At 39.5% G+C, this 27768-nt stretch overlaps 2 protein-coding genes across 7 annotated transcripts; one reads left to right on the plus strand and one right to left on the minus strand.

Moving 5' to 3' along the window:
• Window positions 1-920: 920 nt before the first annotated feature.
• On the plus strand, window positions 921-20578 carry LOC121867754 (receptor expression-enhancing protein 5-like). Of its 4 annotated transcripts, none has more exons than XM_042367824.1 (5): window positions 921-1147; window positions 13974-14074; window positions 15488-15619; window positions 15968-16163; window positions 19676-20578. In XM_042367824.1, exons 1-4 carry the CDS (start codon window positions 1021-1023, stop codon window positions 16160-16162), a joined length of 555 nt encoding a protein of 184 aa, XP_042223758.1. In that variant the 5' UTR covers window positions 921-1020; the 3' UTR covers window position 16163; window positions 19676-20578. The 4 variants fall into 4 exon arrangements, with proteins under 4 accessions (XP_042223758.1, XP_042223760.1, XP_042223761.1 ...); XM_042367826.1 differs by lacking the exon at window positions 921-1147 and adding an exon at window positions 5114-5213; XM_042367827.1 differs by lacking the exon at window positions 921-1147 and adding an exon at window positions 9206-9257.
• A 133-nt stretch (window positions 20579-20711) lies between these two features.
• LOC121867753 (dimethyladenosine transferase 1, mitochondrial-like) lies at window positions 20712-27643 on the minus strand. Of its 3 annotated transcripts, XM_042367822.1 has the most exons (8): window positions 27541-27643; window positions 24199-24368; window positions 23711-23884; window positions 23365-23444; window positions 23013-23181; window positions 22519-22565; window positions 21606-21729; window positions 20712-21363 (listed from the first exon to the last, which is right to left on the minus strand). In XM_042367822.1, exons 2-8 carry the CDS (start codon window positions 24346-24348, stop codon window positions 21217-21219), a joined length of 891 nt encoding a protein of 296 aa, XP_042223756.1. In that variant the 5' UTR covers window positions 24349-24368; window positions 27541-27643; the 3' UTR covers window positions 20712-21216. The 3 variants fall into 3 exon arrangements, with proteins under 3 accessions (XP_042223756.1, XP_042223754.1, XP_042223755.1); XM_042367820.1 differs by lacking the exons at window positions 20712-21363; window positions 21606-21729; window positions 22519-22565; ... (2 more) ...; window positions 23711-23884; window positions 24199-24368 and adding an exon at window positions 25583-26945; XM_042367821.1 differs by lacking the exons at window positions 20712-21363; window positions 21606-21729; window positions 22519-22565; ... (2 more) ...; window positions 23711-23884; window positions 24199-24368 and adding an exon at window positions 25583-26995 and having other exon boundaries at window positions 27541-27641.
• Between the last annotated feature and the right edge of the window lie 125 nt (window positions 27644-27768).

Here is a 27768-nt window from a genome sequence, read left to right on the forward strand (position 1 = left end):
GGAATGGCTCTCCAGTGCTGCTGATGGCCCGGTTAACCTTACCTTGAGGGAGAGATGGAGTTCAAATGTCATTAGAATAAAGTCACAGGTCATCAATATTAGGTCAAAGGTCACCACGATGAGGAGGTCATTTGAGGGTGTCGCTAATGATGACCGCTACGCCATGGCCCGACTGACAGGTGAGGTTGACCTTCCTCCATCTTGGTTTATTATTGTACTCAGGGCAGGTGTACTCGGGGCAGGTGTACTCAGGGCAGGTGTACTCGGGGCAGGTGTACTCAGGGCAGGTGTACTCGGGGCAGGTGTACTCAGGGCAGGTGTACTCGGGTAATTAAGGTAGATGTGCTCAGGGTAGATGTACTCTAGGTAGTTGTAGTGGGTATTTAAGGCAGGTGTACTCGGGTAATTAAGGCAGGTGTACTCAGGGTAGATTGTACTCGGCATGTGTGCTTAATTTCCAGGCACAATTAACAAAAAACGTACTCAGAAGGTCATAAGTCACTAAAATAGGTCAACAGGGTACAGTAATCACAGATGACCTTCAAGCAGTGGTGGCGTACTAATTACTCATCAGGCAATTAGATGCTGTGTCTGCTTGTTATATAATGTTTATTAATTTTGTGTTAATATTTTGGTGATGGGAAGATAATGAAGTAGTTACTATAATATTAACATGTTATTGGTTACATTATAGAGGTTAAATAAGCCTCCTGGTCTGGGAAATAAATTAAATATGGCTATGTCGTTTGTGTTAATAAGTTCTTTACTAAACTATCCATCTATGCAATAGTTAATGGGAGGAATAAGGTTATTTAGAGGTGTTTAAAGGTGTTAAGATATTGGTGTTGCCGGGGAGGAGGAGGGAAGTTAAATATGGCGGGGGTTATAGTGGGAAGAATCACCGTTTTCTGTCTCCTGTGGGTTATATCAGGTGAAGGAAGTGGTGGTCTTTCTGAAGCGAGTTGGTATTGTGGTGAGGTGTGTGTGTGTCTGACTTCCTTCCTCCTCCTGCCCTTCAAGATGGCTGCCAATCTCGAGTATTACAAGGAACAAGCTGTTAAGATCCTCTACCAGAAGAATAAACTCACTGACTTCTTAACAAAACTTGAAAGCAAGACTCAGGTCAAACGGGAATACATTGCTCTAGGTAACGTTATAATCATCACTAATTTCTCCCCCCCCCCCCCGTTCCCTTATTTTGGTTTTAATTAACTATATTATTATTGTAGGGTAATGTTTGGGGTGTAATTAGGTATATTTAATTATGTGAGGTATTGATTTAGGTGGGTTAATTAGAGAATGTGTGTGTCATTGGGTGGGTGTGAGCCGTCATGGTGGAGGGTAGTAGAGGTCTTTCCCGACTTCCTGCCTCGTCTAGGACATATTTAACGTTATTACTCTTAAAATACGATAATTAAAGTACTATTATATATATTAGCTATCATTTCAACCCCGATGGAGAAGAATTAAATTGAAAAAACGTAAATACTTCACTATTTATTCATTCCATACTTCAATCTTTCAATTATTATCGTCACTTTAAACATATTTTTATCACCTACAACCTCTAATATACCATAAAATAAATATTCATAACTACAACTAAAAGAAAATGTATAATTGGTGATATATATGAGTAATGGTGATATATTCTGATTAAATTTATCTTGTTAAGTAATGAAAGTTCACTCTCAAGTCTCTTATTTTGCCCAGTCATGGAATTAAAGTACCACAGTATTTTTAGAACACCTCGTCTCATGTATAAGTATAAGTATTTATTATTTATTAAGCTTATAATGAAAGAAATAAGGGAAATTAAAAGAATAATTTATAATTTTGTACTTAAGAATCGCTAGAAAAAAATTATACCTGTACAAAAATATACATCTATAATGACTTAACCAACAAGAACTTATTACATTGTTGATAATTTTGTATATTTTGTGGCTAATGAAATCTCGAAATTGGGAAATACATGTTGAGTAAAGTTATCTTTCTATACTGTAGTTTTCATAGTTTTTGTATTTCAATTTTTTTTTCTTATTTCTCTCTCTCCTCTTGTCTTCTCTCCCGTTTCTTCTGTTTTCTCTCTTATTCTCTTTATTCTCTCTCTCTCACACAATACAGTACTTTTTTCTCAAGTATTACCTCTATAGTACTCGGCACAAGTCAAAAACTGTACACTTGTGGTATTACAAAAACTTCTGGAATGTTGGCTTTGAGCTGTGATTACCTACCTAGCCTTTGGTATTTCTGTCCCTGAACCCCAAGTACTGTATACCACCACCAAGGCCAATCTCCGGGAGGCCAAGTGGACACCCCGCATCTTGTTATTGTGTCTCTACTAGTTCTCTTCTAGCTATCTGTTGTGCTTGTCTGTGTTGGAAGCTCTTTGTGACAGCTAGAAACCTGATGTGGCTTTTTTTTAAATTTATTTAGATTACCGGTGATATCATCGAGAAATAATGTACATTGTTTATCGATGGCTGATGTGCGTTTACTTCCTAGTTGTCTGTGGTTAAACAAATTGACTTGAAATGTAGAAACTTTAAAAGAATTTCATCTTAATCAAAAAGCCAAGTGTTTATATAGAACTAATATAAGCTAATTCTTATAGTGATGGGAACGTGTACATTCCTCGTTTCTGGTGGTACGGGTTGTGTTCTAATCTGTGGTTGAACCCAAGTGATGTGAAATCTAGAATCCTGAACGTTAAAAATTGCCGTAAAGTTTATGATGGTTAAGTAGTGTCGTTTAGAACTAATGTATGGTGTTTTCTTTAGTGATGACAGGTGTTTTCTTGGATCAATGGTTAGGTTAGGTTAGGATGGGATAGGTTAGGTTCAGTTAGGTTGGGATAGGTTCAGTTAGGTTAGGATGGTTTAGGTTAGGTTAGGATAGGTTCGGATGGGATAGGTTCAGTTAGGTTGGGATAGGTTGTTAGGTTAGGATGGTTTAGGTTAGGTTAGGATGGTTTAGGTTCGGTTAGGATGGGATAGGTTCAGTTAGGTTAGGATGGTTTAGGTTAGGATGGGATAGGTTCGGTTAGGTTGGGGTGATTAATCTGTAGGTGAAATAAGCTAGGGTGTAGATTCATCAGGTGATCATATCTTTTTCTAAGCAGACAACAGGCAGCTTAGTGTTGGGTAGAAGTAATATATAGGTCATTGATGGGAAAGTTTTGGTGATGCCTGAAGCTAATGTGTCGTGTAGTAATTATGTGGTCAGGTCATAAGGCTACGATGTTTATAATTTTTACAGTAACGTAACCCATATTTTACCAATTGCTGTAGAGTAACATATATATTGCTTGTGTTTTTTTGTTGCTCGTTATATAAATTAACTCGTAGTAAAGTAGAAATAGTTTTAATTCTGACTTGACTAGATATATTTAAACTCTGACTTGACTAGATATATTGTAACTCTGACTTGACTAGATATATTGTAACTCTGACTTGACTAGATATATTGTAACTCTGACTTGACTAGATATATTGTAACTCTGACTTGACTAGATATATTGTAACTCTGACTTCACTAGATATATTTTAACTCTGACTTGACTAGATATATTGTAACTCTGACTTCACTAGATATATTTTAACTCTGACTTGACTAGATATATTTTAACTCTGACTTCACTAGATATATTTTAACTCTGACTTCACTAGATATATTTTAACTCTGACTTCACTAGATATATTTTAACTCTGACTTGACTAGATATATTTTAACTCTGACTTGACTAGATATATTTTAACTCTGACTTCACTAGATATATTTTAACTCTGACTTCACTAGATATATTTTAACTCTGACTTCACTAGATATATTTTAACTCTGACTTCACTAGATATATTTTAACTCTGACTTCACTAGATATATTTTAACTGACTTCACTAGATATATTTTAACTCTGACTTCACTAGATATATTTTAACTGACTTTAGATATATTTTAACTCTGACTTCACTAGATATATTTTAACTCTGACTTCACTAGATATATTTTAACTCTGACTTGACTAGATATATTTTAACTCTGACTTCACTAGATATATTTTAACTGACTTTAGATATATTTTAACTCTGACTTCACTAGATATATTTTAACTCTGACTTCACTAGATATATTTTAACTCTGACTTCACTAGATATATTTTAACTCTGACTTCACTAGATATATTTTAACTCTGACTTCACTAGATATATTTTAACTCTGACTTCACTAGATATATTTTAACTCTGACTTCACTAGATATATTTTAACTCTGACTTCACTAGATATATTTTAACTCTGACTTCACTAGATATATTTTAACTCTGACTTCACTAGATATATTTTAACTCTGACTTCACTAGATATATACTGTAATGATAATAGTTTTGTTATGTGAATTATGTGACTCATGATTTTGTATTATAATGTATTAGAGAACATAGGATTATTAAAGGGAATTCGAAACTGGATTAAAATACAATTATATATCAATTTTCAGTCAATTAAGATATTGTAAGGCAGTAATATCTAGTCAAATTATTAACACCACCAGCTCAAATGAACCACCTTAACCTAACCAGTGAGGCTTTATAACACAATGCCTTCAAGCTAAAATAACAGTAAGATCTTCAATAAACATCAACCTTAATATAGTGGGGAAACATTTATTACTTGTATGTGTAATTTAAAATTTTGTTTCCATTTTATTTATTACAAATTAATATATTGAGGTGAGTCATTGTTAGGAGCACTTGAAGATTAGTCCTTCAGTTTATTTCACCTTCAGATTAACTTCCTTGATGCTAACCCAACCTAATTTAACCTGATTGAACTTAACCTAATATATCTTAACCTAACCCAGGTTAACTTAACCTGACCTCACCTAAGATAACCTAACCTAATGTATCCTAAACTGACCCCCCCAGGTGACATAAGTTGAGGGGTAACTCTTCAGGTGAGCACTTGAGGGGAAGGGGTTAATGATCAGGTGACCCAAAATGGCTAAAATTGCGAATGGTCTCGTTTGTGGTCGGGTCTACATCGGTGTTTGTGTCCATAATAGTGAAACAAGTCAATAATGAATGCAGATGATATTTCTTGACGATGTACGAGCGAGTGTGACGGAACTATGGGGTTAATAAAACACGTTGTCCTCCCGTTGTGGCGTCGAGTGAAGCCGTTAACCCGGAAGTTACAGTTAACCGACAGACGTTGTAAGTATAATGGTTTTAACGTGGCTCCGAGGCACAGAACTCCACACCGTCGAGGACTCAAGTGTGTGGTAGTGTTGTTCTCACGGGGGAAGTGTAAGAAATTAATTTTTTTTAATTTTTGATGATTTACTAAAGCCGTGAGGTCTTTGTTTATTAGACATACAGTGTGCACATTATTGGGATCACCTGAAGATTAGCCACCCCAATGGTAGCACTAACCTAAAATGACGTAAGGTGATCTAATATGACATAATGCATCCTAACTGATATATCTTAACATGGCTTAACCTAACTTATAATTCTCTAACATAACATAATAGGAAATAGCATTATACCTAGTGCGTACACGAACCCGTTATGGTTGAAGTTGTGGTTTGGTTCTTTTAATTTTTTTTCATTTTGCAGTCACACACAGGTTCTGGTAATGTGCACAATGAGAAAAATGTAATTGAATTAGATTTTTTTTTTGTATCTATTTCACCTTGATGAAAGAACTGTTTATTTCTGTACCCGGAGCCATGTTCATGTGTGTTGGTTGTCGTGAGTTTTTTTTTTATGGTACAACTTTGTAATGTTGTTTTAATTTGTTTGTCAACCATTAGAAATAGTCTAGGTAGATCTGGTGTTGGGAGATCTGGTCAAGTATGGTTGTCAGCGGATTTGGTTCTCAGCCATCGGAAATAGTCTAGGTAGATCTGGTGTCAGGTAAGGTTGTCAGCATATTTGGCCAGGTAAGGTTGTCAGCATATTATGGGTAGGTAAGGTTGTCAGCATATTATGGGGAGGTAAAGTTGTCAGATTGTCAGCATATTTGACCAGGTAAGGTCATCAGCCATCAGAAACAAAGAGAGGAGTACTGTAATGGTGAAAACATGCAGTGCAGAATGGTTCAAGTGTGTTTGGCAGCTACACAAGACCTTACTTCCTGCTTGTCCTGAGAAAGAGTTAATTAATACCATACTGTCCACCTGTAACACACCTGAGGGCCTATTAGCCATCAACACAAAGAGAAGGTAGATCTATGTACTCAGTAGTGAAGATCTGGATTGGTATATATATAAGAGGGGTAGAGACTGAGGTGAAATATAGCAATGCTTGTAAGAGTGAAGGTTGGGAATGTTGGCCCAACCCCAAGTGGGTACTGCCAAGGTGGTGATGGTTGTGGTCATAAGAGAGGTGCTACTCTACTTTTATTCATCCTGATCACTGGTACATTGAAACACCACTGGTATGGTACACTAACACACACCACACACACACTACATGAGACCCTCTATATCACCCCCCAGAGAAGGAAGTACCAACACTACATCACCCCCCAGAGAAGGAAGTACCAGCACTACATCACCCCCCCTCCCCCCACAGAGATCTTCTACTACACCATATTGTCAGTTATTTATAGATGACCTGTATTTTCACCCCAGATGTACAGGTTGTACCGAGGAGTATTTGATTCTTTTGGTAAATACTGGTTAATTCACTCCCCCTATACCATTGTATATTTTCAGTCCGTTTTATTATTATTATTATAATGTATACGGTTTATAGATTCGATCTGTACTTCTATATTTATTTATTTTTTACTTACATTTTTACTTGTTAAATTGCTAATGGTGGTTTGGCAGAGTGGTGACTGGTAATGTGGTGGTGTGGTAGTGGGGGTGTAGTGGAGGTTGTGGTGTAGTAGTGGTAGTGTGGTGGTGTAGTGTTGACCATGTAGTTGTCACACACATTTCATTATTTCCTGCTCGTATCATCTTGGGTTGATAGCTTTTATCTTATTATCAGCATCTATCTCTCAAATCATTTTTCTTATCTTAGTAATGTGAGGTTAGGGTAAGGTTAGGTTAAGGTAGGGTAGGGTTAGTTAAGGGATTGGTTGGGTTTGGTGGATTACAGTCTTGGCACCACCAGAAAATTAGTCCCCTCCCACATATCCAGGTTTGATATGAGCTCTGAGTCAAATTAAATCACATGGTAACAAAGTGATTATTAAGTAGACGTAATTTTAGATAATACTTAACTCGTTTGATAAGTGAGTAAATTGTAAGTAGGCGTCGCGCTACATGACCGACCCTGCGACGTTAAGTGTTGCCCCCGAGATAAAGATATTCGGCTGTCTGTGACTCCGCACGTCGAGGATTTTCTTAATATTGTTTAGCCTCATCAGAGTTAATGTGGGCACAGTGAGGTAACAGAGGATAGTGTGGCATACCGGTGTGGCTGATCTCTCATTGGTGGATAAATTCTTGATAACATGTGATTATCTCTTCCTGCCTTGTTAGTGGTAGTTGTGGTAGTGGTTGTAGATAAAGTTATTGGTGGTTGGTAGTGGTATATGATGTTGGTTAATGGTAGTGGTGGTAGATGAATTATTAGTGGGGTGTGGATACTGGTAGATAGGATAGTGGTGGTAGATGAATTAGTGGAGGTGTGTACTGCTATAACAAGAATAGTGGTAGATTAGATTATGGTAGAATTATGGTAGGTTAACATGGTAAAAATGATAATTGACCAAGATACACAGTAGGTAGTAGCTTTTGGCATCTTTAGGTACATTTCCCAGATACAAACACTGTCGAGAATGGTATCAAGGCAACACACACACACACACACACACACACACATGGCAACACCCCCCTCCCCCCCTCCTCCTTGCCATGACCTTGGGTACTGGTTGTGTGGTGGTCTTAACATATTAATGGGAGAGTGTCATCAGCCTCAAGTGTCATGCAGTGTGGGTGTCGTGTCATGAAGGGGGAGTTTTGGGAGCAGCTAGGTGTATGGGTCTTATGATTCACTGTGGGATGTGGTTGGGTTTGGTTATACTGTTGTGTTGTGTTGTATAGTGTTGGTTATTTTGTATTGACTTTAGAACATTACAAATACAGACGTACACATTATAGGGTTTTATTGTAATATTTTGTAGTAAGTATGATGATTTAACCCCTTGAGTATGATGATTCAACTCTTTCAGCACTCAGGGGTTAAATCATCATACTCAAGGGGTTAGTACAATGCATATACAGTATAGTCAAACTGTTGTATGTAACACATACATACACACACACATGCATACATACATACATACATAAAAGTATGCATGCACACACACACATACACAAAAGCATGCACGCATGCACACACACACACACACACACACACACACACACACACACACATATGCACACACACACAGTCATGCCATCTTTTTGTGACAGTAATTCCAGCTTTCATTAAGTGAGTCAAGACCATTGTAGAGCAAAGGGTGGATTTCTCTCTCCTGTCTCTTCTCTGTCCTATCTCTGTCTTTCTTTCTCTTGTCTGTCTCTCTCTTCTGTATATATTCTTTCTTTTTTTCATTCTCCTCTCTTATCTTTTATCACCTGCCACTGTCCTGTCTCCCTCCCTCCCGCTCTCTCCTGTCTGTCTGTCTGTCCCTCACACACCTCATAAACCACATTAATTCCTTGAATAGCTCAAGTCAACACCCCAATGAAAAAACAAAAACAATCCCCCGTTGCGTATTCGAGCAGCCACATCCCAGCACCAGCCACCTTGTGACCTACGAGACCCTAGGGACATTACCTCTGACCTGACATGGAGGGAACTGTTAATAGGGCTGTTAGGGTCATATGCCACCTGTCAGGTATATAATGTAAAGGGTTTAATTAACGTACCCTGTCTTGTCTCTCAGGCTAATTAAGGGGTGTTAAAATATCTCCTGTATGTTAACTCCAGTTTATTTCACTTGATTAAATGATTTTACCTGGAGGAGTTAGTTTGGGTTAAATGCTCTACAGGTCACATAAAACTGGGTTAAATAGACTACAGGTCACCTACAGGAGACTAGGTTAAACACAGTATTGTACCAGTATCCATAAGCAGCATCATGTTACCTAGCAGGAATAGTGTTTAGCATTTTATAACTATCTCTACCGAGTTAGCCAGACTGTGGACCGCTGCCAGGGATCACCACAAGGTTGGGGGGAGCTAAACATCAAGCAATGTTCCCCTTCGACTGGCTCCAGGGCGACAAATATTGTGAGAATTATCGCGTACTGTATTAAGAAAAAAACAAAATTCATTGGTGTTTTGTTGTGAAGTGAAGGTATTGGTGGAGAGTCGTTTATTGTGGTGGAGGAGGAAGGAGGTGTGTTGGGGCGATGGGTTTCCTTGTGGTGGAGAGATGGGCGTTACAGCTCGGAACATTTCTGCGTTAAAATTCTCTCTCGGACGTTCAACAAGAGAGATGTATCTAACAGCCCTACAATATTGGTGGGGTCTAGATGTCAGAGGTTCAGGGGATCGAGCTGTAAACTTTGCCCCCTCCCCCGCCCTCACGTAACTGATAGTAAGATAGGGAGGTGGAAGAATACATGAGTTATCTCTGGGTGGCATTGTGGTGTGTGCTGCAATCCCTTACTCATACAAGTATTTTATTTAACCTTTCTTGATACTTAACTGTTGTGGTAATCGATTCTGGGTATTGTAGGATATTTATTTATATTTATAGTATTTTTATTCAATTTTATTTATATATACCATTAAACATTTTGATAGTTTATTCATAATTATATTCACTTGTACAATGTATGTTTTCTTTAATTTATATATATATATTTATATAGTATAGTACTGTGTTTATATAGATTGTACAAATATTTATATACATTTGTTAGTTATAAGATCTTTTCACACTACAGTCCAGGATGGTAAGAATCAACACTCCATAATTTTCCGTTGGTGTTGACTGCTGTACAGTACTGTATACGATATATGCTTCAGTATTTGTTGCCGGTCCAGTGTCTCGTCTCGCAGTTAGTAACAAAACACATCTGTCGTCATTGTGTTATCAGCATGAGAAATATTCAGGTATATCGGGGCATATTAAGCCTTAAGTATAGTGGACAATGGCAGCAGATAGTGATAGTATAAAATAGTATGTACTAGTTAGGGAGGTAGGTTGGTTGTGAGGGAGGTAGACAGGCAAGCAGGGAGGGAAACAAGGAGGTAGGTTGGTTGTGAGGGAGGTAGACAGGCAAGCTGGGAGGGAAACAAGGAGGTAGGTTGGTTGTGAGGGAGGTAGACAGGCAAGCTGGCCAGGATGCAGTCGAAGCACAACATTGCCAGAGCTGCTGTGATAATTTAATCTAGTAAAGGTCGCAAGGTCTTCCTGTGTTGAGATAGTCACGAGGAGGAGCATTAAAAGTTCAGTGATATTCTTTCTTTCTTTATCAGAGACCGGTCATAATTTTAACCCTGTAGATCACCTCAAGATAAGCTCCTCCTGTTCCTTCCCACCGTCCACCAGATAGTTTTGAGGTGGTTAGGCTTTGGGTGGGGGGGAGGGGGGGTTACTCGGGTAAGCACTTGAGGGAGGGGACTAATCTTCAGGTAAGCACTTGAGGGAGGGGATTAAGCTTCAGGTGAGCACTTGAGGGAGGGGGCTAATCTTCAGGTGAGCACTTGCGGGGGATTAATCTTCAAGTGATCCATTAAAGCTAAAATTACATACGATGTTCATAATTACTTTGTCGTTCTGTTTTACTTATGAAACTGAAAGCTTGTGTAGTGTGGTGACTCTTACCTTTGTCTACCTCTGTCATTAATACTGTACACTTAATTAGTATCTGTCGTCTACTGAGGGGACAAGCATGTAAGAGAGATGGTGTTAGGTTAGAATTACTGGTGGGGTATGTGTATGTTTTAAGAATTTATCATCGTTATAGTTTATATACGTACATGTTGCGTATAGTGTATAAATTTGCACGTGTTTAGTTAAATTTGTCCAACATTTAATACCGTACAGTTCCATGAGAAATAAAAGTTTTCCATTCACAGAAAAGTTTGTATAGCTTGCGTCAAGAATACATACAACACAATACAGTATTTTTGATCATTCATATGTATAGAAATTTGTTAGTCAGTGCTGTTTTGTATACATAAAGAACACCTAGGCATTTAATTCTCAAAGCAATGATAAGAATAAGCCTAAGATAACATTAAGAGGCCCCAGTCTAGGATAACATAAAGATCAGGGATTGGTAAGAGGTGAGGGTGTTTGGTGGACGAGATTATAAAAGGTTATCTTGTGCTGGGGGCCGAGAACCACTTTTGGTGTCGAAGTGTTTGTGATGTACTGGCCGGCTATTATGTAAGGGGAGGTGAAGGTTACGTTAGTGTATTAGGTGAATGGTGACGGTTAGGTTAGTGTATAAGGTGAAGGTTAGGTTAATGTATTACGTGCTTGATGGTTATGTAGATAGATATTTATATGGCAAAATTATCGTACAAGTTTAAAATTCATTCTGCATGTACAGCACTAAATATAGACAATGTTGGTATTGTACACTGCCTTATAGGGATTATCTGAAGGGTTGTATAATTATCAACATTGTCCTTATTATTGTGTGAGGTTTGCCATAAGTGAGGACAATGTTGATATTCACACAGTCACCACTAAAATCTAAAGATATTGTATTTCTTCCCTACTCGTTAGTTTAATCTGAATGTTTTTTACGAGTTTATCAAAGAGTTGTCGTGTTGTATCGAGTTTTTCATATTTACACATACACTCACACGTACCAAAGTCACATAAATTATTGGTTTTACGCTGTGCCGGTATATTAAAGAAACCATTTTGATAGTTTATGAATACGTGTACCCCACTAGTCGCAGATATCAAGCGAAGGTTATATAAATTATTAGTTATATACATTTATTAAAGGAAAGACCATATAGAGGATTTATGAATACATTTGTCTTTGTTTATACTATACTATATACACAATTTACCGATGTCAAAAGGCCTAGATTAATTTGATACAATACTTGGTGTGTGGGAAGCCTGTATCACTTCTATTCATTGTGATTAGGTTAGGTTTTAATTTTTTTTATCTACGGTGCAGATATAACGTAACGTAAATATTGGTGTTGGGGTCAATTATCTGCATTGTTTAGTACCGTACCGATAGTGTGTTATTATTTTTGACCGTAAACTGAAATACGAGTACTATTGTGGGTGTATTGCATCGCGTGTTGGGTTAGTGGTATACATTGTCTGATTCTGTGGCAGTACTGTGTATATGTATGATCAGTTAGGGGTAGACTGAACCATAGTGTGATATAGTGCAGTAGCTGTGTATTGTGTGGAGGTCGACATAACCGTTCTCCAATATATTAACTTGCGTAATATGTTCTTCTGTATCGGATACATACCGAGGAATTGAAGAGTACGGGTATCTGTAACTTATCTTTTCCTTATCACTGTATTGGGGTGAAACGTTGGACTGTTGGTATTTAGTCCGTCAGTTGCCGGGGAGTGTGTGTGTGTGTCTGTATACGGATCTTTAACTCTCTGGTAACTCGGCCTCCGGTTAACTGGCGAAAATGCCGACCGCGGTGACAAAAGATCAGCAAGAGGAGTTTAAGATTCTGGATATTGTGGACTGGATGTTGAAGGATATTTTAAGTGACGCCAGGTTATCCGAGCTCAAGAAGGAGAAGAATTGGCCTTACGTTAAGTATGGTAGGAGTTTGACGTCTTTGTGTTGATTTGTCTGTGGTGAGGAGACAGATGAGAGATAAACACACTGAGAGAGAAAGATTAAAAAAAAAAGTGAAGGATAGGTGAGAAAGAGATGAAAGATAACTAGAGAGAGAGAGAGATAACAGGGTAGATGTAGAGTAAGAGAGAGGCAGTGTGTAAGGCATCGTCCACTGTAGTCCTTCGTGTCACAGGCCAAGGTGTACGGTACGTTGGTGTGTGTGTATCAGCGTCGACCAACCACATTACCCGCGTGTCTTACTCAACCTCGTCAAATACCATACGATGTTTTATTATCTACTGTACACAGATATAATGTAAATATTAGTTTGTCGTGTTTGTTATATATTACCACGGTGTGTGTTGGGGTAGACGAGACCAGAGTGTTGTAGCTGCTTGTGTGGAGGTCATCCGAGCCATTGTTCGACGACTGTGTGTGAACTTTGGGATGTGTGAGGATGTAGAATTTTGCGTAGTATTTGTTGATGTTCCTCGATTGCCTTTATTTCACTCGATCGGAGCCTTTTCGTACTGTAAGGGTGCGGCCACGGTAGTGTTCATTTGTCGTCAACATGTGATCGACAAGATGGTAGGGTGTGGCTGCGTGCACTAGACCAGTATTTCTTCTTGGTGATCGCACAGTGGGGAGGAATTTATAGATGGCGGTGAAAGTCATTACCCCGTCATAGAAGTGTAACAGTATTTAGAGACTTAAATCTGGACGCCTGAGGTTCAATGTCGTTGTTGTATTTCATTAGGATGTGTCTTAGATAATATATTGTCCCCCAGAGTAGATAAGTGTGTGCTTTTACAGTGTTGATACAAAGATCTTTAGAATTCTTATCACTACAGGATATAAAACAAGATATTCCCCCAACAGGATATTCATATGTTGTTACATCATTATTTCAGTGTTTAATGATTTACAAAGCCTCTCAGAAATATATATACACACTGCAGATTGTTTTGGTGATCATCTGAGGGGTATAAACAGCCTACAATCACCACAATAATCGGTAATGTAGTTTGTACTGTATAATTATTTCTGGGAGGGTCTGTATATTATCAAACACTTCCTAAACACTGAAATAAAGAGTTAACAACATATAAGACGATGATAAAGATGTTTTGAGGCAGCCTGTATATGATGTTGAGAGAGAGAGAGAGAGAGAGAGCACGAGCACCCAAAACAGTAATGTATCTCTCCACAGGTGGCATCGTGCTCCTCAGCTTGTACCTGGTGTTCGGGTATGGTGCCCAGCTCATCTGTAATGTGATTGGCTTCATCTACCCAGCCTACTGCAGCATCAAGGTCAGTCTGTGTTTGTTTTTGGAAATATTTGTCGGCGTTTGAAAGCACATTTATAGCATCATCATTATCACCATCATTCTCTATCATTATCACCATCATTCTCTCTCACTATCATCATCACTATCACCACCAATGCTTTACGGCTGTTTTCCACGCTCATGTTCACACTGGCAGCCAGACTAACACTCGGTACGATACATAGAACCTCCGTGAAAGACGTTAAGGATGCCGGGACCTAAAATAAATGGAATAAAATACTGTACGAGGTAAAAAAAAAATTAATGGACTTTCCTATGCTGAAGTATTTTGTGATTGTGATTAATTATGTGATAGTGTGATTAATTATGTGATAGTGTGATTGATTATGTGATTAATTATGTGATAGTGTGATTGATTATGTGATTAATTATGTGATAGTGTGATTGCAGTATCTATAGTTACTGTTAGGTGGTGGCTGGTTGGTTCATGTACAGGACTACTCGACCACTAATACTAATGTTGCTTTATTTCACCTGGTAACTCGATCAATAACTCCACGAGGTACCGCATATGGTGGTACAGTACAGTAATTAATAGTGCACATATGTTCATGCATATTACACCTGTGAAACATTTCCTATTTTTAAAATCACTTGAGAAATTGGTAAATCTTTGAGTATTTTTAATTAAAGATGAATTTTGTTAATGATTTATCTGGTTATAGAAGGTAGAGAGATTCTGTTTAAGTTGGGACCAGAGAAGCCTTGGTGTCCAGCCTTGTGCAACAATGTTATATTATACTTAGAATTTATTTACCTATTTTATCTCTTATGTCTCCATTATATTGTACTTATTATATTATATTTTCACACATAAGGAATTTCTCGATATAGTCTTGGGGTGACCGGACTCTTACGTTCATTATTATCCGTCACTTTCATTTATTTTGATTGCCTTGCTAGTGTGTTGTGCCACCATCTTCACCATCCCAGTCACAATGAACACCATATTTCCCTCAATTACCCATATAACTAAAAGGACAATATCATTATAGGGGAAAATGATCAGTAAAAGACACACACACACACACACACACACACACACACGCACACGCACACACACACCCACCCACCTAACTCAACCACAGATGACATTCCTCTTCACCTGCATCCAATTGTACCACAGTGAAGACCCACACAATCCTTCCCTCACATTGTAACAAGAAACCCTTCAATCTAACGCATTCTTCCTGCAGATTACTTGTATTGAACCTAAGCACAGAAAAATTCCACATGTAATTGATAACACAGACGGTGAAATGCTTTTTTTTTATAAATCATTGGATCCGAGTAGAGAGGAATTTGAAGCACAGTCGATGGTTTGGGCGATGAGGCGGTCTTGTGTGTTTTAGTTTAACCTGTTGTGGTATTGCAGGCTCTGGAGTCGCTCAAGAAGGAGGATGACACACGCTGGCTGACTTACTGGGTCGTGTTTGCTCTCTTCTCCGTGTGTGAGTTCTTCTCGGACCTCCTCCTCTCCTGGTTCCCCTTCTACTGGCTGGCCAAGGTGGGTAATCTCTCTCTCTCTCTCTCTCTACTCTTCTCTCCCCCCCCTCCCCTTCTCTACCTATATTAACTCTTCCACCATTCAGTAACTTATTAATATCAATCTTTATGTTAAGGCTTGTTGTTTTAATCATTAATTTATCAGTCACTTATCTTCTTTCATTTCGAAATTGTAATTAGGATTTTACCATTAATCTGTGTTGTGCAAGTGTGTGTGTGTACAAATGTGTGTGCTTGTGTGTGTGTGTGTGTGCGTGCATGTGTGTGTGTGTGTGTGCATGTGTGTGTGTGTGTGTGTGTAAATGTGTCAATTATATAGGTGAAGGTATATCTCTGTGTTGCCTTACAGTGCATGTTCTTGGTCTGGTGTTTCCTGCCTGTGTCCTGGAATGGTTCAGATGTGATCTACAACCGTGTGATTCGTCCGGCCTTCATCAAGCATGAGAAGGAGATCGACACTGCCATGTCCAAGGTGACGGACAAGATCAACGAAGTGGCCGACGCTGCCACCAAAGCTGCCTTCGACGCTGCCAAGAATGATTAAGGTTCGTACATTTACTGTCTCAAAGAGGGAACGTTAGGTCGGGTTGATTTTGGACCCTTAAATGGTGGCCGTTCTATATGCCGACGACGGCCATTATATGTGGAAGTTTCACGTTTGTCTGGGTTCCGTTTATACACACCTGGAGAAGAACAGGGAAGTCTTGGCTACAGATTAAAGGTTAACAGTCGTGGAGAACAGGTCTGACACTTTCAGATTCCAAATATTACATTTAAATATTCAAATTTCACACAAAAATTATCTTTTATAGACATATTCTCTGACCATCTCCTCAGTTCACACAGTGGGCAGCCATAGAGGTGTGTGAAGGCCACCAAAATACCTAGTGATTTCCTTATTCTTGCATTTACACATTTAATCAGTCACTTATTTGAGAATTCCTATGAAATTTTAACGTTGCTTCAAGATAAACCTTACATAAAACCTGGATGTTGACTGTGAGCTTAAATTTGGCATAACTCTTCTTTGTGTAATGAAGTGACTGTCTTTGAAATTGTACACAGCAGCTTTAGGAATAAGTCAAGTTGCTTCGAAGACTGTAAAAATAATAATAATAATAATAATAATAATAATAATAATAATAATAATAATTAATGGTTTATTAAAAGAGCTTGGCAGCCAGAAGGCTGATGAAAATATACAGTTACATATTTGGGGAATGGGTTTTGAATTACAAATAATATACAAGTAACATAAGTGATACAAATAAGATATATAATAACTAGATGGGGAAAAGCTCAAACTACAGTGCATTTCAACATAGTGACAGTGCAAGAAGTAGTATTTACTGGGAGTGAATACACTGGTTTATTACAAGTTATTGATAATTTTTACAATGGTAGGGACTGGGCTGTTCTTATAGTGATCAGTTCATGCAGGTATGGGCTGGATGCGGTTGTGGTGTCGAACAGCAATTCTCGGGCTAGGGATCTCAGGTGGTAGTAGGAGCCGGTGTCGAGGATGGTGTAGAAGCTTCTTAACAAATTTGCAGATGAGGTCGTGGTGATGGTCAGTGAGAGTCGAAAGGATCAGTGTGTGTTGAGCGCTTCTTGATATGTGGAGTAGGAAGGGGAGAGAATAATCTTGCATGCCCTCTTTTGCACTTTTTCTAGGTGTTTACGTTGTGTGGCATTTAGGGAGGAAGACCAGGTAGGGGAGGCATAGGTGAGCTTGGGAAGTATGAATGTTGTGTAAACACTGAGGAGCTCGGATGCAGGAACTCTGAGGGACTTGAGTCGGCGGAGGAGGTGGAGACGGAAACTGGAGGATTTGACAACTTCACTGACGTGTGGTTTCCAATTTAGTTTGTTGTCTATGGTGACCTCGAGGAGCTTCTTGGAATCTACAACCTGGAGTGTGTTTGGACCTAAAGTAATGGAAGGAGCTGGGACAATGTCGGAGGAGAGGTTGATGTGCATAACCATGGTCTTGGTATGGTTGTTGGTGGCCCAGTTTTGGAGACTGTTCAATAAATCCTGAAGGGCGGTATAGTCGGGAGCAGAATTGTTGACGCTGATCCCAATGGTGGAGTCGTCGACATATTTCCAGTGTGTGTATGTGTGTGTGTGTGTTAAGGGACGTGTGTGTGCACCTAGGGATGTGTGTGTGTATGTTTAGGGACGTGTGTGTGCACCTAGGGATGTGTGTGTGTTAAGGGACGTGTGTGTGCACTTAGGGATGTGTGTGTGTCAAGAGACGTGTGTATGTGCCTGCCTGCCTGGTGTGGGATATTATGCTCCGGTGATGTACAGTGTGATGGATAAACCAGACATGTGTACAGTGTAGTACTGGGGCCTCACTGTAGATGGAGCCACACTGTATGAGGGGACGTCTGTGTTGGCTGGTATGAGGTCTAGTGATCCATAACTTGTAATAGTAGTACTGTAGTAATAGTAGTTGTAGTTAGCAATAGTAGTTGTAGTAGTAGTGACAATTTTAATGGTAGTGTAATAGTAGTTCAGGGATAAGCAAATGGTCTCGGAGAACTGCCAGCACTGTGTCTTTAACATCATTTTAAACCAGATTTCAATTGGTTTTTTTCTTATTTACGAACAATAAACTCTCACAGTTTTGACTTTAAGATGGAAAACAATAAAATTACTGAGGTTTTCTTAAGAGTGATTCTGTTTATAAGACATTGTATTTAAACAGAGGCAACACTACCAGCCAGTGCTCAGCCACCCAAGAGTATGATGACTTGAACTTAAACACCTCCAGCTTACATGTGGCAAGAGTAATAAGGATTAGGTTAGGTCTGGTCAGGTCTGGTCTGGTCTGGTCTGGTCTGTTGAAGTGAAGTCAGGTTAGGTGAGGTCAGGATTTAGGGCTAAGCAGATCACCATCCTCCCTTGGGGGCACACAAGCACGTCCTGCTGAATGTGGTGGCCATATAACCTCTCTCGTGACTCTCCGTAAATGTGGTGATGCGAGTTACTGAACTTTGCCTGAGGGGAGGTGGAGATGTTGTTAAATTGATTGGGTTACTGTAATTATGAGTGATGGTAGATTTATATGTTTAATTCTTCGCTGCTTAACTCTTGATGAAAGATTTTTGAAGTTGTTTGGTATTTACTGATGAAAATTTTTGGTGTTATTAAAGTGTCTGTGAGTTAATGAATAATGATAGAGCTTTGTAGGTTGTTAAATTTGGTGAGTTAGTGAATGATGATAGATTTGTGAGTTGTTAAATTTGGTGAGTTAGTGAATGATGATAGATTTGTGGGTTGTTAAATTTGGTGAGTTAGTGAATGATGATAGATTTGTGAGTTGTTAAATTTGGTGAGTTAGTGAATGATGATAGATTTGTGAGTTGTTAAATTTGGTGAGTTAGTGAATGATGATAGATTTGTGAGTTGTTAAATTTGGTGAGTTAGTGAATGATGATAGATTTGTGAGTTGTTAAATTTGGTGAGTTAGTGAATGATGATAGATTTGTGAGTTGTTAAATTTGGTGAGTTAGTGAATGATGATAGATTTGTGAGTTGTTAAATTTGGTGAGTTAGTGAATGATGATAGATTTGTGAGTTGTTAAATTTGGTGAGTTAGTGAATGATGATAGATTTGTGAGTTGTTAAATTTGGTGAGTTAGTGAATGATGATAGATTTGTAAGTTAAATTATTTTGTTAGTAATACTTCAATAATAGATACAAACAAGATTTAGCACAGGGATCATTATGCTTGACGTACTCTTGAAGGTAGAGTCGGTGTGTTATTCCTACCTCAGTTTTCTCTGGAGTTCATCGAGGGTTTAGATAACTTTGACACACGGCAGCACCCATCAACAACTTGTTCTTACACACACACACACACACACAGCCACACATAACCATATTTACCAATCGTATTCTTGTTCTATCTTAATCTATCCCAAAATCAACACACGTACATAAAACTTTGTTCTAAGCTAAATTAAACACACATACCCCACAAACACCCCCCCCCCATCACATGTCGTCCTCAGCATCAAATATAACCGCCACCTTCTCTTCTCACAGACAAACCTTGGTGACGAGGAGATGAACTATACTGTACTGTGGATGACGGCAGATGAGATGATGGGAACGTCTCGCCGACAAAATTCTACAAATAAAACCAACAAAAGGATGTGAATAATAAGATATAAACTAATTGCTGATGTATATATTATTTGTGTAGCTTTGCCAGGCTTTTTTCACTCAAGATAATCTTTGTAATACAGAATTTTTGCAACAGTGTAGTCTAGTCAGGTTTAGCAGTCCCACATTGAAGTATTAATTAGTCGGCTGCTTTAATAAATATACCTTTTTTTTTTTTTGTTGGTCTTTCATAGTTAAGTTTGTAGCTTTTATTACTGTTTTTCTTGCGATAAATTAAAGGGATTTTGTGGTCCTGTTTGTCTTTCCACTATAATGGTGTTCTTAGCTTAGAGGTGCTCATGACACTCGACACAGTTATAACACAAGGTCCCTATGGCACTCAACACAGTTATGACACTTAAGACACGACACACCAACTTAATTAAAACCAAAATTACAAAGTTAATTATTGGTGTGGTAGTAATTGTGTTAGTGTCAATAATTTAATAACAGGTGTGTGTGTGTGTGGTAGGAAAGGTTAACACAAGTGGCTGTTTCCTTCTCTACCACACTCCCAGATGAACGGCACGAGTTACAATACTCTGTACGGCGGTGTGAGCGGTGTGATCCCCTGAACTAAGAACACCACCACAGCTGTTCGTCCTCTGAACCGTGCCCAAGACCTCATGATCGTTTAGCACAAGTATTGTTTATGACCAAAGGTTTGTTATTAATTGTACTATAATGCTCCACGTTTAAGATCTTTCCTCTTTTTTTTTTTACACACATTGGGCATTATTATTCTTATCCTTCATATTATTATGGTAATAAAGTTTTCCATTACTCCAGTGTATTATTGTGTGTTAAGCCTTTGTGGGTGTAGTAGAGGGTGTATGACGGTGTTTGTTGCTCATGGATATACACAGTACCAGTTCAGCTCTGTAGTCTGGCGGAGAGGTTAAAGACACAACAAGAATGGATTCTCAAAAGTTCATGTATTAAATTTGTCTCGAGAGAAAATACAGGAGTAGACCTTAACACTTAACAAGGATCACTTAACACTTACATAGGATCACTTGACACTTATATAGGATCACTTGACACTTATCTAGGATCACTTAACACTTAACTAGAATCACTTAACACTTCTCTTAGGCCACTTAAAACTTCCTTACCAGAAACTTTAAATGCTGTAATAACATTCATAATTTAAGCCTTACTGAATCCCTTGATGATTACCTTCCCCAGATAGTAAGCACTTGAGGTGGGGGCGGGGGGTGTAATCTTCAGGTGATACATAAAAGTTAAAATATCACATGGCCTCATTGGTAGTTGTAATTACACAGCTAGTTAGAATTTCAATAGCAAGCAAAACACATAGTTATTCTATTTCGACCACATTATTGATTTGGTCTCTCGGTGTGAATATGATGTCTTTAACAACCTAACCTATTTCAGGCTAACCTAATCTTAAGTATATCTTAATTACTCTCTTTAATAACTTCAGTATGTGTTGTGTTGACAGTATAGATGGCTGGCTTCACCATGTGTCTAGTTTGGAACTCTAGAGGGTTTGCCCCGGGTATACACGCCAGTTTGGCCGCTGACTCCAGCTGTGTAGATTCCAACTGTTGGGAGAAATAATAACCTGTTGACTGTATACAATAATTTATCTTGATGGTAAATTTACTTTTATTTATTATGAAAACTTAACATGTAATTATACCTTGTGAGTGGTGTTTTGGGAAGAGGGTAATGGTGTCAGACTGAGTGGTGTCGTGTGGGAATTTAGTGGTGGATGCAACACCAATCATGAGACCAAAAACAACATGACTCAAACCAGGTGTAGAGTAACGACGACGACCCTCACCTTTTTCATGACCTTCTCGCGCTTGACCTCATAGTAAGGGTCCCCGGGCATCAGGTCAGCATCATCCACCTCTTCTTCGGTATCCTCGAACAGCGGACAGACTGAGACCTCTGCATTATCCGAACTGTAAACAAACGACTTATCAATAAAGAGGGATCTCGAACAGTGAACAATCCGAGCATTCTGTGGTCCCCGAAATGTAAATAATTTATTGACAAAGACGAAAATATGCACAATGTGATTGGTGTGTTGCCGAGGTATGATGATGGTGGACGGTGTGAAGTTAGAGGAATAAATGAAGACTTACGGTGTTACTGTTAGAAGTATCACCAGAGAAAAGCTTTTATGTTACACCTGTATGAACGAATCAAGGTAAATGAAGGTAGTGTGTGTGACTATATATATATATATATGTGTGTGTGACTGTATATATATATGTGTGTGTGTGATTGTATATGCAAATAAATCACTGTGTACGTGTAATCCATGTATATGCTGATAACCACATATGAAACGAAAACACGAAGTTCCCAAGAGCTTTCATGTAATTCGTGAGTATAACTGTGCGTGTGTGTGTAATAATAAGGTGATGAATGACCGACTAAGAACCAGATATAGGCATGAATGACCCACCAACAAGGCATCAAGTAATAATATATATTGTGCTTCTGTGTAAATGTATGGTCCAATAATTTAGGTTTGGGGTTAGGTTAGGTAGGGCTGTGTTTGGCTATGTTACGCTTGGGTTAGGTTCGGCTATGTTTGGGTTTGTTAGGATAGGTTTGGCTATGTTATGCTTGGGTTAGATTATGTTAGGCTTGGATTAGGATGTTTAATCAGGTGAATAAGCCAAGGTGTGTAGTATTCACATGGTCAGATATTACCTACAGAGACGGACAAATTTAATCCATACCTGCTAGTGGCTACTGGTCCACCAGCTGATGCATTGGCCATATAATTCTGAAAAGTGGAAAGAAGAATATTAATATAAATGTAGCGAAAGAAGAATAACGGGGAAATAATGTTGTCTTATGACCCTTTGAAACACTATTAGGGATTCTCTCCACTACAACACCGATGCGTAACTTTCCGTACAGCGTTCAAAATATCTTCTACTTGAGAAACAAAATAACATCGGAGGTACACAGACAGATACACACAATGGAATCAATTTGTATATATCCCCTCCTCTCAATCTCTACCAAAAAGAGTTGTCAATCAAATTCAATAGTAAATACAGTATTAATATTTACATTTTAATTAATAATTGCTAAAATTTACGGAACAAGACGTCGGGAATCTTTAGCTGCCACGAACCAGTCCAGTACACCTCGGCACTAGACTCACCCTGGAGGCACTAGACTCACCTTGGAGGCACTATACTCACCTTGGAGGCACTATACTCACCTTGGAGGCACTAGATGGTAGAGGAAAAAAGTGGAGGTGATAGAGATGTGATTGTGAGTTGTTATCTGTCACGACCTGCTTTAGCCGGTCTAACATCTGTAGCATCTTGGCGGCACTTCCCGGACTTAACTGTGTTGGTTCCTTGCCTTCCAACAGTTGAGCTAAATACCTGTAAATGACATCCAACAGCTGAGTTAAATACCTGTACACAATATCCAACAGCTGAGTTAAATACCTGTACACAATATCCAACAGCTGAGTTAAATACCTGTACACAATATCCAACAGCTGAGTTAAATACCTGTGGATATTTCACAGGATTAAGTTAATGACCTGATGTCTCCTAACTCACCTGTAAATTTCACTGTAGTTAGGATCCTCTGGCCCTGACCCCTGATAGTGTTCCTCGAAACAAGCAGCATACATCATTACCTGTAACACCAAGATCATCATCACTACCTGCAACACGGAGGATTGACCCTCAGTACCAGACATGGCAGGTTGTCTCCTCCTGTTTAACACTGAAGGTCATAACACAGTAGCAAAGAACTGATCAACAGACCAACCACCCAAAAGGCATGTACAGTTATCTGGTGAAATTATAAATACAATAAAAGTAATATAATGTTAATAAACACTCTCTAAGAACAGGCAAATGAAGAATTTGTTGCAGAAACGACCCTCAAACACAGTCTCACCTTGCTCATCAGTGACATGTGGTCACCGTGCACTCGATTCCGAGGTTTACGACCCCGACGCTTCTTGATCTGATTTGTAGAGCCTTGCAATTGGTGGAGTTTTGCTGTCATGTCGATCCAGCGCTTGAGTGGCGGTTCCTCACCAGGCTCCTCCTCCTCCACATCTGTTACGACCTGCAGAGGATAAGAGAATGAGTTAAGTTCAAGGTGAGAGAGTGAACTGTGTGTAAGGTCAGTAGTGGGAGATGATCTATTTTACCCATCCACTTGACCATGGCAGGTAGACCATCAACCCAAGCGACTGAGTTGACTGAAAACGGGAAAAAGCCAGATTGAAGACTTCACCCTTGTTGCACGAGATCCCTTGTATAAAGATTAATCTGCCTCATATAAAGATTAATCTGCCTCATATAAAGATTAATGTGCCTTAGATAAAGATTAATCTATTTGTGTAAAGATTCTGAAGAACATCAATTACTAAACCATACCTTCCGGGCACGTATGCGATAGCGGTTAACTGTAGCCAGTAAATGAGACTTGGACCAACCAGGTAAAGCCTTTTTGAGGGTTTCGACATCAGTTCCGTATTGATACAGAGCCTCGATAAGGTCCCATTTATCTTCTGTTGTGATGTCCATAATGGCTGGTTGTTGTTGTGCTGAAATAATACAGTACTTTATTATACAGGGTGTCTCATAGGTTGTGTTATACAGGGTGTCTCATAGGTTGTGTTATACAGGGTGTCTCATAGGTTGTGTTATACAGGGTGTCTCATAGGTTGTGTTATACAGGGTGTCTCATAGGTTGTGTTATACAGGGTGTTTCGTGTTATACAGGGTGTCTCATAGGTTGTGTTATACAGGGTGTTTCATAGGTTGTGTTATACAGGGTGTCTCATAGGTTGTGTTATACAGGGTGTCTCATAGGTTGTGTTATACAGGGTGTCTCATAGGTTGTGTTATACAGGGTGTCTCATAGGTTGTGTTATACAGGGTGTTTCATAGGTTGTGTTATACAGGGTGTCTCATAGGTTGTGTTATACAGGGTGTCTCATAGGTTGTGTTATACAGGGTATCTCATAGGTTGTGTTATACAGGGTGTCTCAAAGGTTGTGTTATACAGGGTGTCTCATAGGTTGTGTTATACAGGGTGTCTCATAGGTTGTGTTATACAGGGTTGTCTCTCATAGGTTGTGTTTATACAGGGTGTCTCAGGTAGGTTGTGTGTTATACAGGGTGTGGATAGGTTGTGTTATACAGGGTGTCTCCATGGGTTGTGTTATACAGGGTGTACAGGGTGTCTCATAGGTTGTGTTATACAGGGTGTTTCATAGGTTGTGTTATACTGTACAGGGTGTCTCATAGGTTGTGTTATACAGGGTGTCTCATAGGTTGTGTTATACAGGGTGTCTCACAGGTTGTGTTATACAGGGTGTCTCATAGGTTGTGTTATACAGGGTGTCTCATAGGTTGTGTTATACAGGGTGTCTCATAGGTTGTGTTATACAGGGTGTTTCATAGGTTGTGTTATACTGTACAGGGTGTCTCATAGGTTACACACACCATACTGTACAGGGTGTGTCATAGATCACACACGCCACTAGTGCTGTAGTAAGACCTATTGTATTGTTTAACTTTATTTATAATTTATTCTATCCTGTATTACTCATTCTACAGAAGTATATATTGTATTAGTCAAACCTATCTGTCTTTAACTATCTATATACCTACAGTGTATCTACCTATCTCTATCCCTATAACTACTACCTATCAATCTCTCTCCCTCACTTTATCTACCTATCTACCTGCCAAAGACCAAAGAAATTATCTAAATGGACATAAATTGTTTAATAAGACGAAGAAAAACAAAAGATGCAAAAAAATAACTTTATTCATCTAATTCTAAAAACGTTATCAAGAGAATATACATTAATACATACTAGATATATACAGTAAAGTACAGTATGTAAAGTAGTTGTATCTTTCTATGAAATTTGATTAAAAACTGGTAGACTGTACTACACCTGTGTCCACCATTCAATCCAGGGGGAGGGGTGAGGGGGGGGGACACATCTATGAGTCAGTACACATCTATATGAGTCAGTACACAGAGGGGTGAGGGAGGGGGGGACACATCTATATGAGTCAGGACACAACGTCTTTATTGGTTACATAATGTTCTCTATCACACCACCGTTGTCGTCATCGTAGTCGGCACCATCGACAATAACGATTCTTTCCCTGACGTTGAACTTTGCCAGGGACGGTTGTTGCTCCAGAATGGCGGCGTAGGCGTGACACAGGCGGTTAAACTCGGACATTGTCAGTTGGAACGGTCTGAGGGCGGGGTTTACGTCCGCCACCGCGAACATCTTTTTAATTTGCTCGTCTCGCTGATCCTCGGGGAAGAGAAGACCGGCGCCCCTCTTGCAGTACTTCTGCCTGAAGGAGAAGACGCAGCGGACCACTTTCTCCACCAGCCAGAACTCTAACGGTATCTGGGGCTCAACGCGAGGGACAAAGTGAGCGATGGCAACGTCGACGTCGGGTTTAGGCACAAAAGCGCGGCCCGGGATGGTGAACTTGTGCGTCGCCTGACACCAGTTTTGACACATGATAGACAGACGACACCTCTGGGCGTGTCCCGTCGGGGCCACCATGCGCTCCACCACCTCCTCCTGGAAGGTGAGCGTCATGCGCACTCGACCGTTCACCCAGGCGTTACGTCTCAGGCTGATGTCTCTTAACCATCGTATAATGAGCGGCGTCGCCACGTTAAAGGGCAAGTTTCCTATCAGGTGAATCCGGGGAGGCCGGTCTTCCCACGGCAGAGCCAGGTCCGGCGGGAACAACTTCTCCATATTATAAGTCAAGACGTCGCCGAGCTCTATGTGGAGTTTACCGTGGGAGGCGTCCCTCAGCAGCTCCAACACCGGCAAGAATCTGGGATCCTTCTCTACGACCGTGACGCGGGCAGCTCCCTGCTCCAGGATGCTGCGCGTGATGCCGCCCGGCCCCGGCCCGACCTCACACACATGACAGTCTCGGATGCGGCCGCTCTTACGAACTATTTTGCTGCTCAGTTTATGATCCATCAGAAAGTTCTGGCTGAGCTGCTTCACCGCCCGGAGGTTGTACAGCTTGACCAGGTCGCTCGTGGACGGCAGCGGGGGTAGCCTGAGGCACGCGGCGGCTACCTGCTTGGCCGTCGTCGACCCTGCCTTCCCTGCCATGACCTGCCGACATTACCAGACTGTCAACACCAGATATGAGTCACCACGATGAACTGAAACAGTACAGTACAGTACAGCACAGTGCAGTACAGTGTTCAGAAATACTAAGACCTTCCTTTAATGTTGCTGCTGCTCTACTGTACCCTACCCTACCCTACTGTACCCTACCCTAGTCTACAATAAAACACAAATATACTAAATGGTGTACAGTGAAACCTCTTTTTAACGGACTATATGGAGGAAAGTCCGTTACATCGAGGGTCTATTAGAAGTGAAACCCTCATTTTAATGAACAACAGTCTATTGGACCTCGATATAAAGGACTGTACTCTCCCATATAGTCAATTTGTTCTCAGTGTTTAATTAATAGATAATAAAATGTTTTCCGGGGAGATATACTACAGGACGAGATTGTCTGGCCTTATTACCTAACATAAAACATAACATAAAACATTTCTTACCTCGTGAAACAACATCTAAACAAACACATCAAATGAAGGAGTGTTGACGAGGCTTCAAGTCCTACGTCTCTCTCCACCTAACGTTAATTAACAACTAATATTAAGACTCACGAAGGTTAATATAAGGCTTAACTCACCCTTGATCACTATGTTAATGCTTCATAGAGGTCTACTGGTGGAGAAACTAACTATTGTTTACTGAGTCGTCCACCATCTCCCTCGGCCGTTGTTGTTGTTGTTGTGTTCATTAAGTTCCTCAAGAATAAGAAACTCAAAAACTCCTCAGAAGTTTTCGGTAATTTTCTTTATAAAAATGTAAATATGAGATCAATTTTGAATTAATTAAATATGAATTATTTTTTATT

The sequence above is a fragment of the Homarus americanus genome, unplaced genomic scaffold (genome assembly GCF_018991925.1).
Source record: "Homarus americanus isolate GMGI-L3 unplaced genomic scaffold, GMGI_Hamer_2.0 scaffold46583, whole genome shotgun sequence".
Lineage (NCBI taxonomy): Eukaryota > Metazoa > Arthropoda > Malacostraca > Decapoda > Nephropidae > Homarus > Homarus americanus.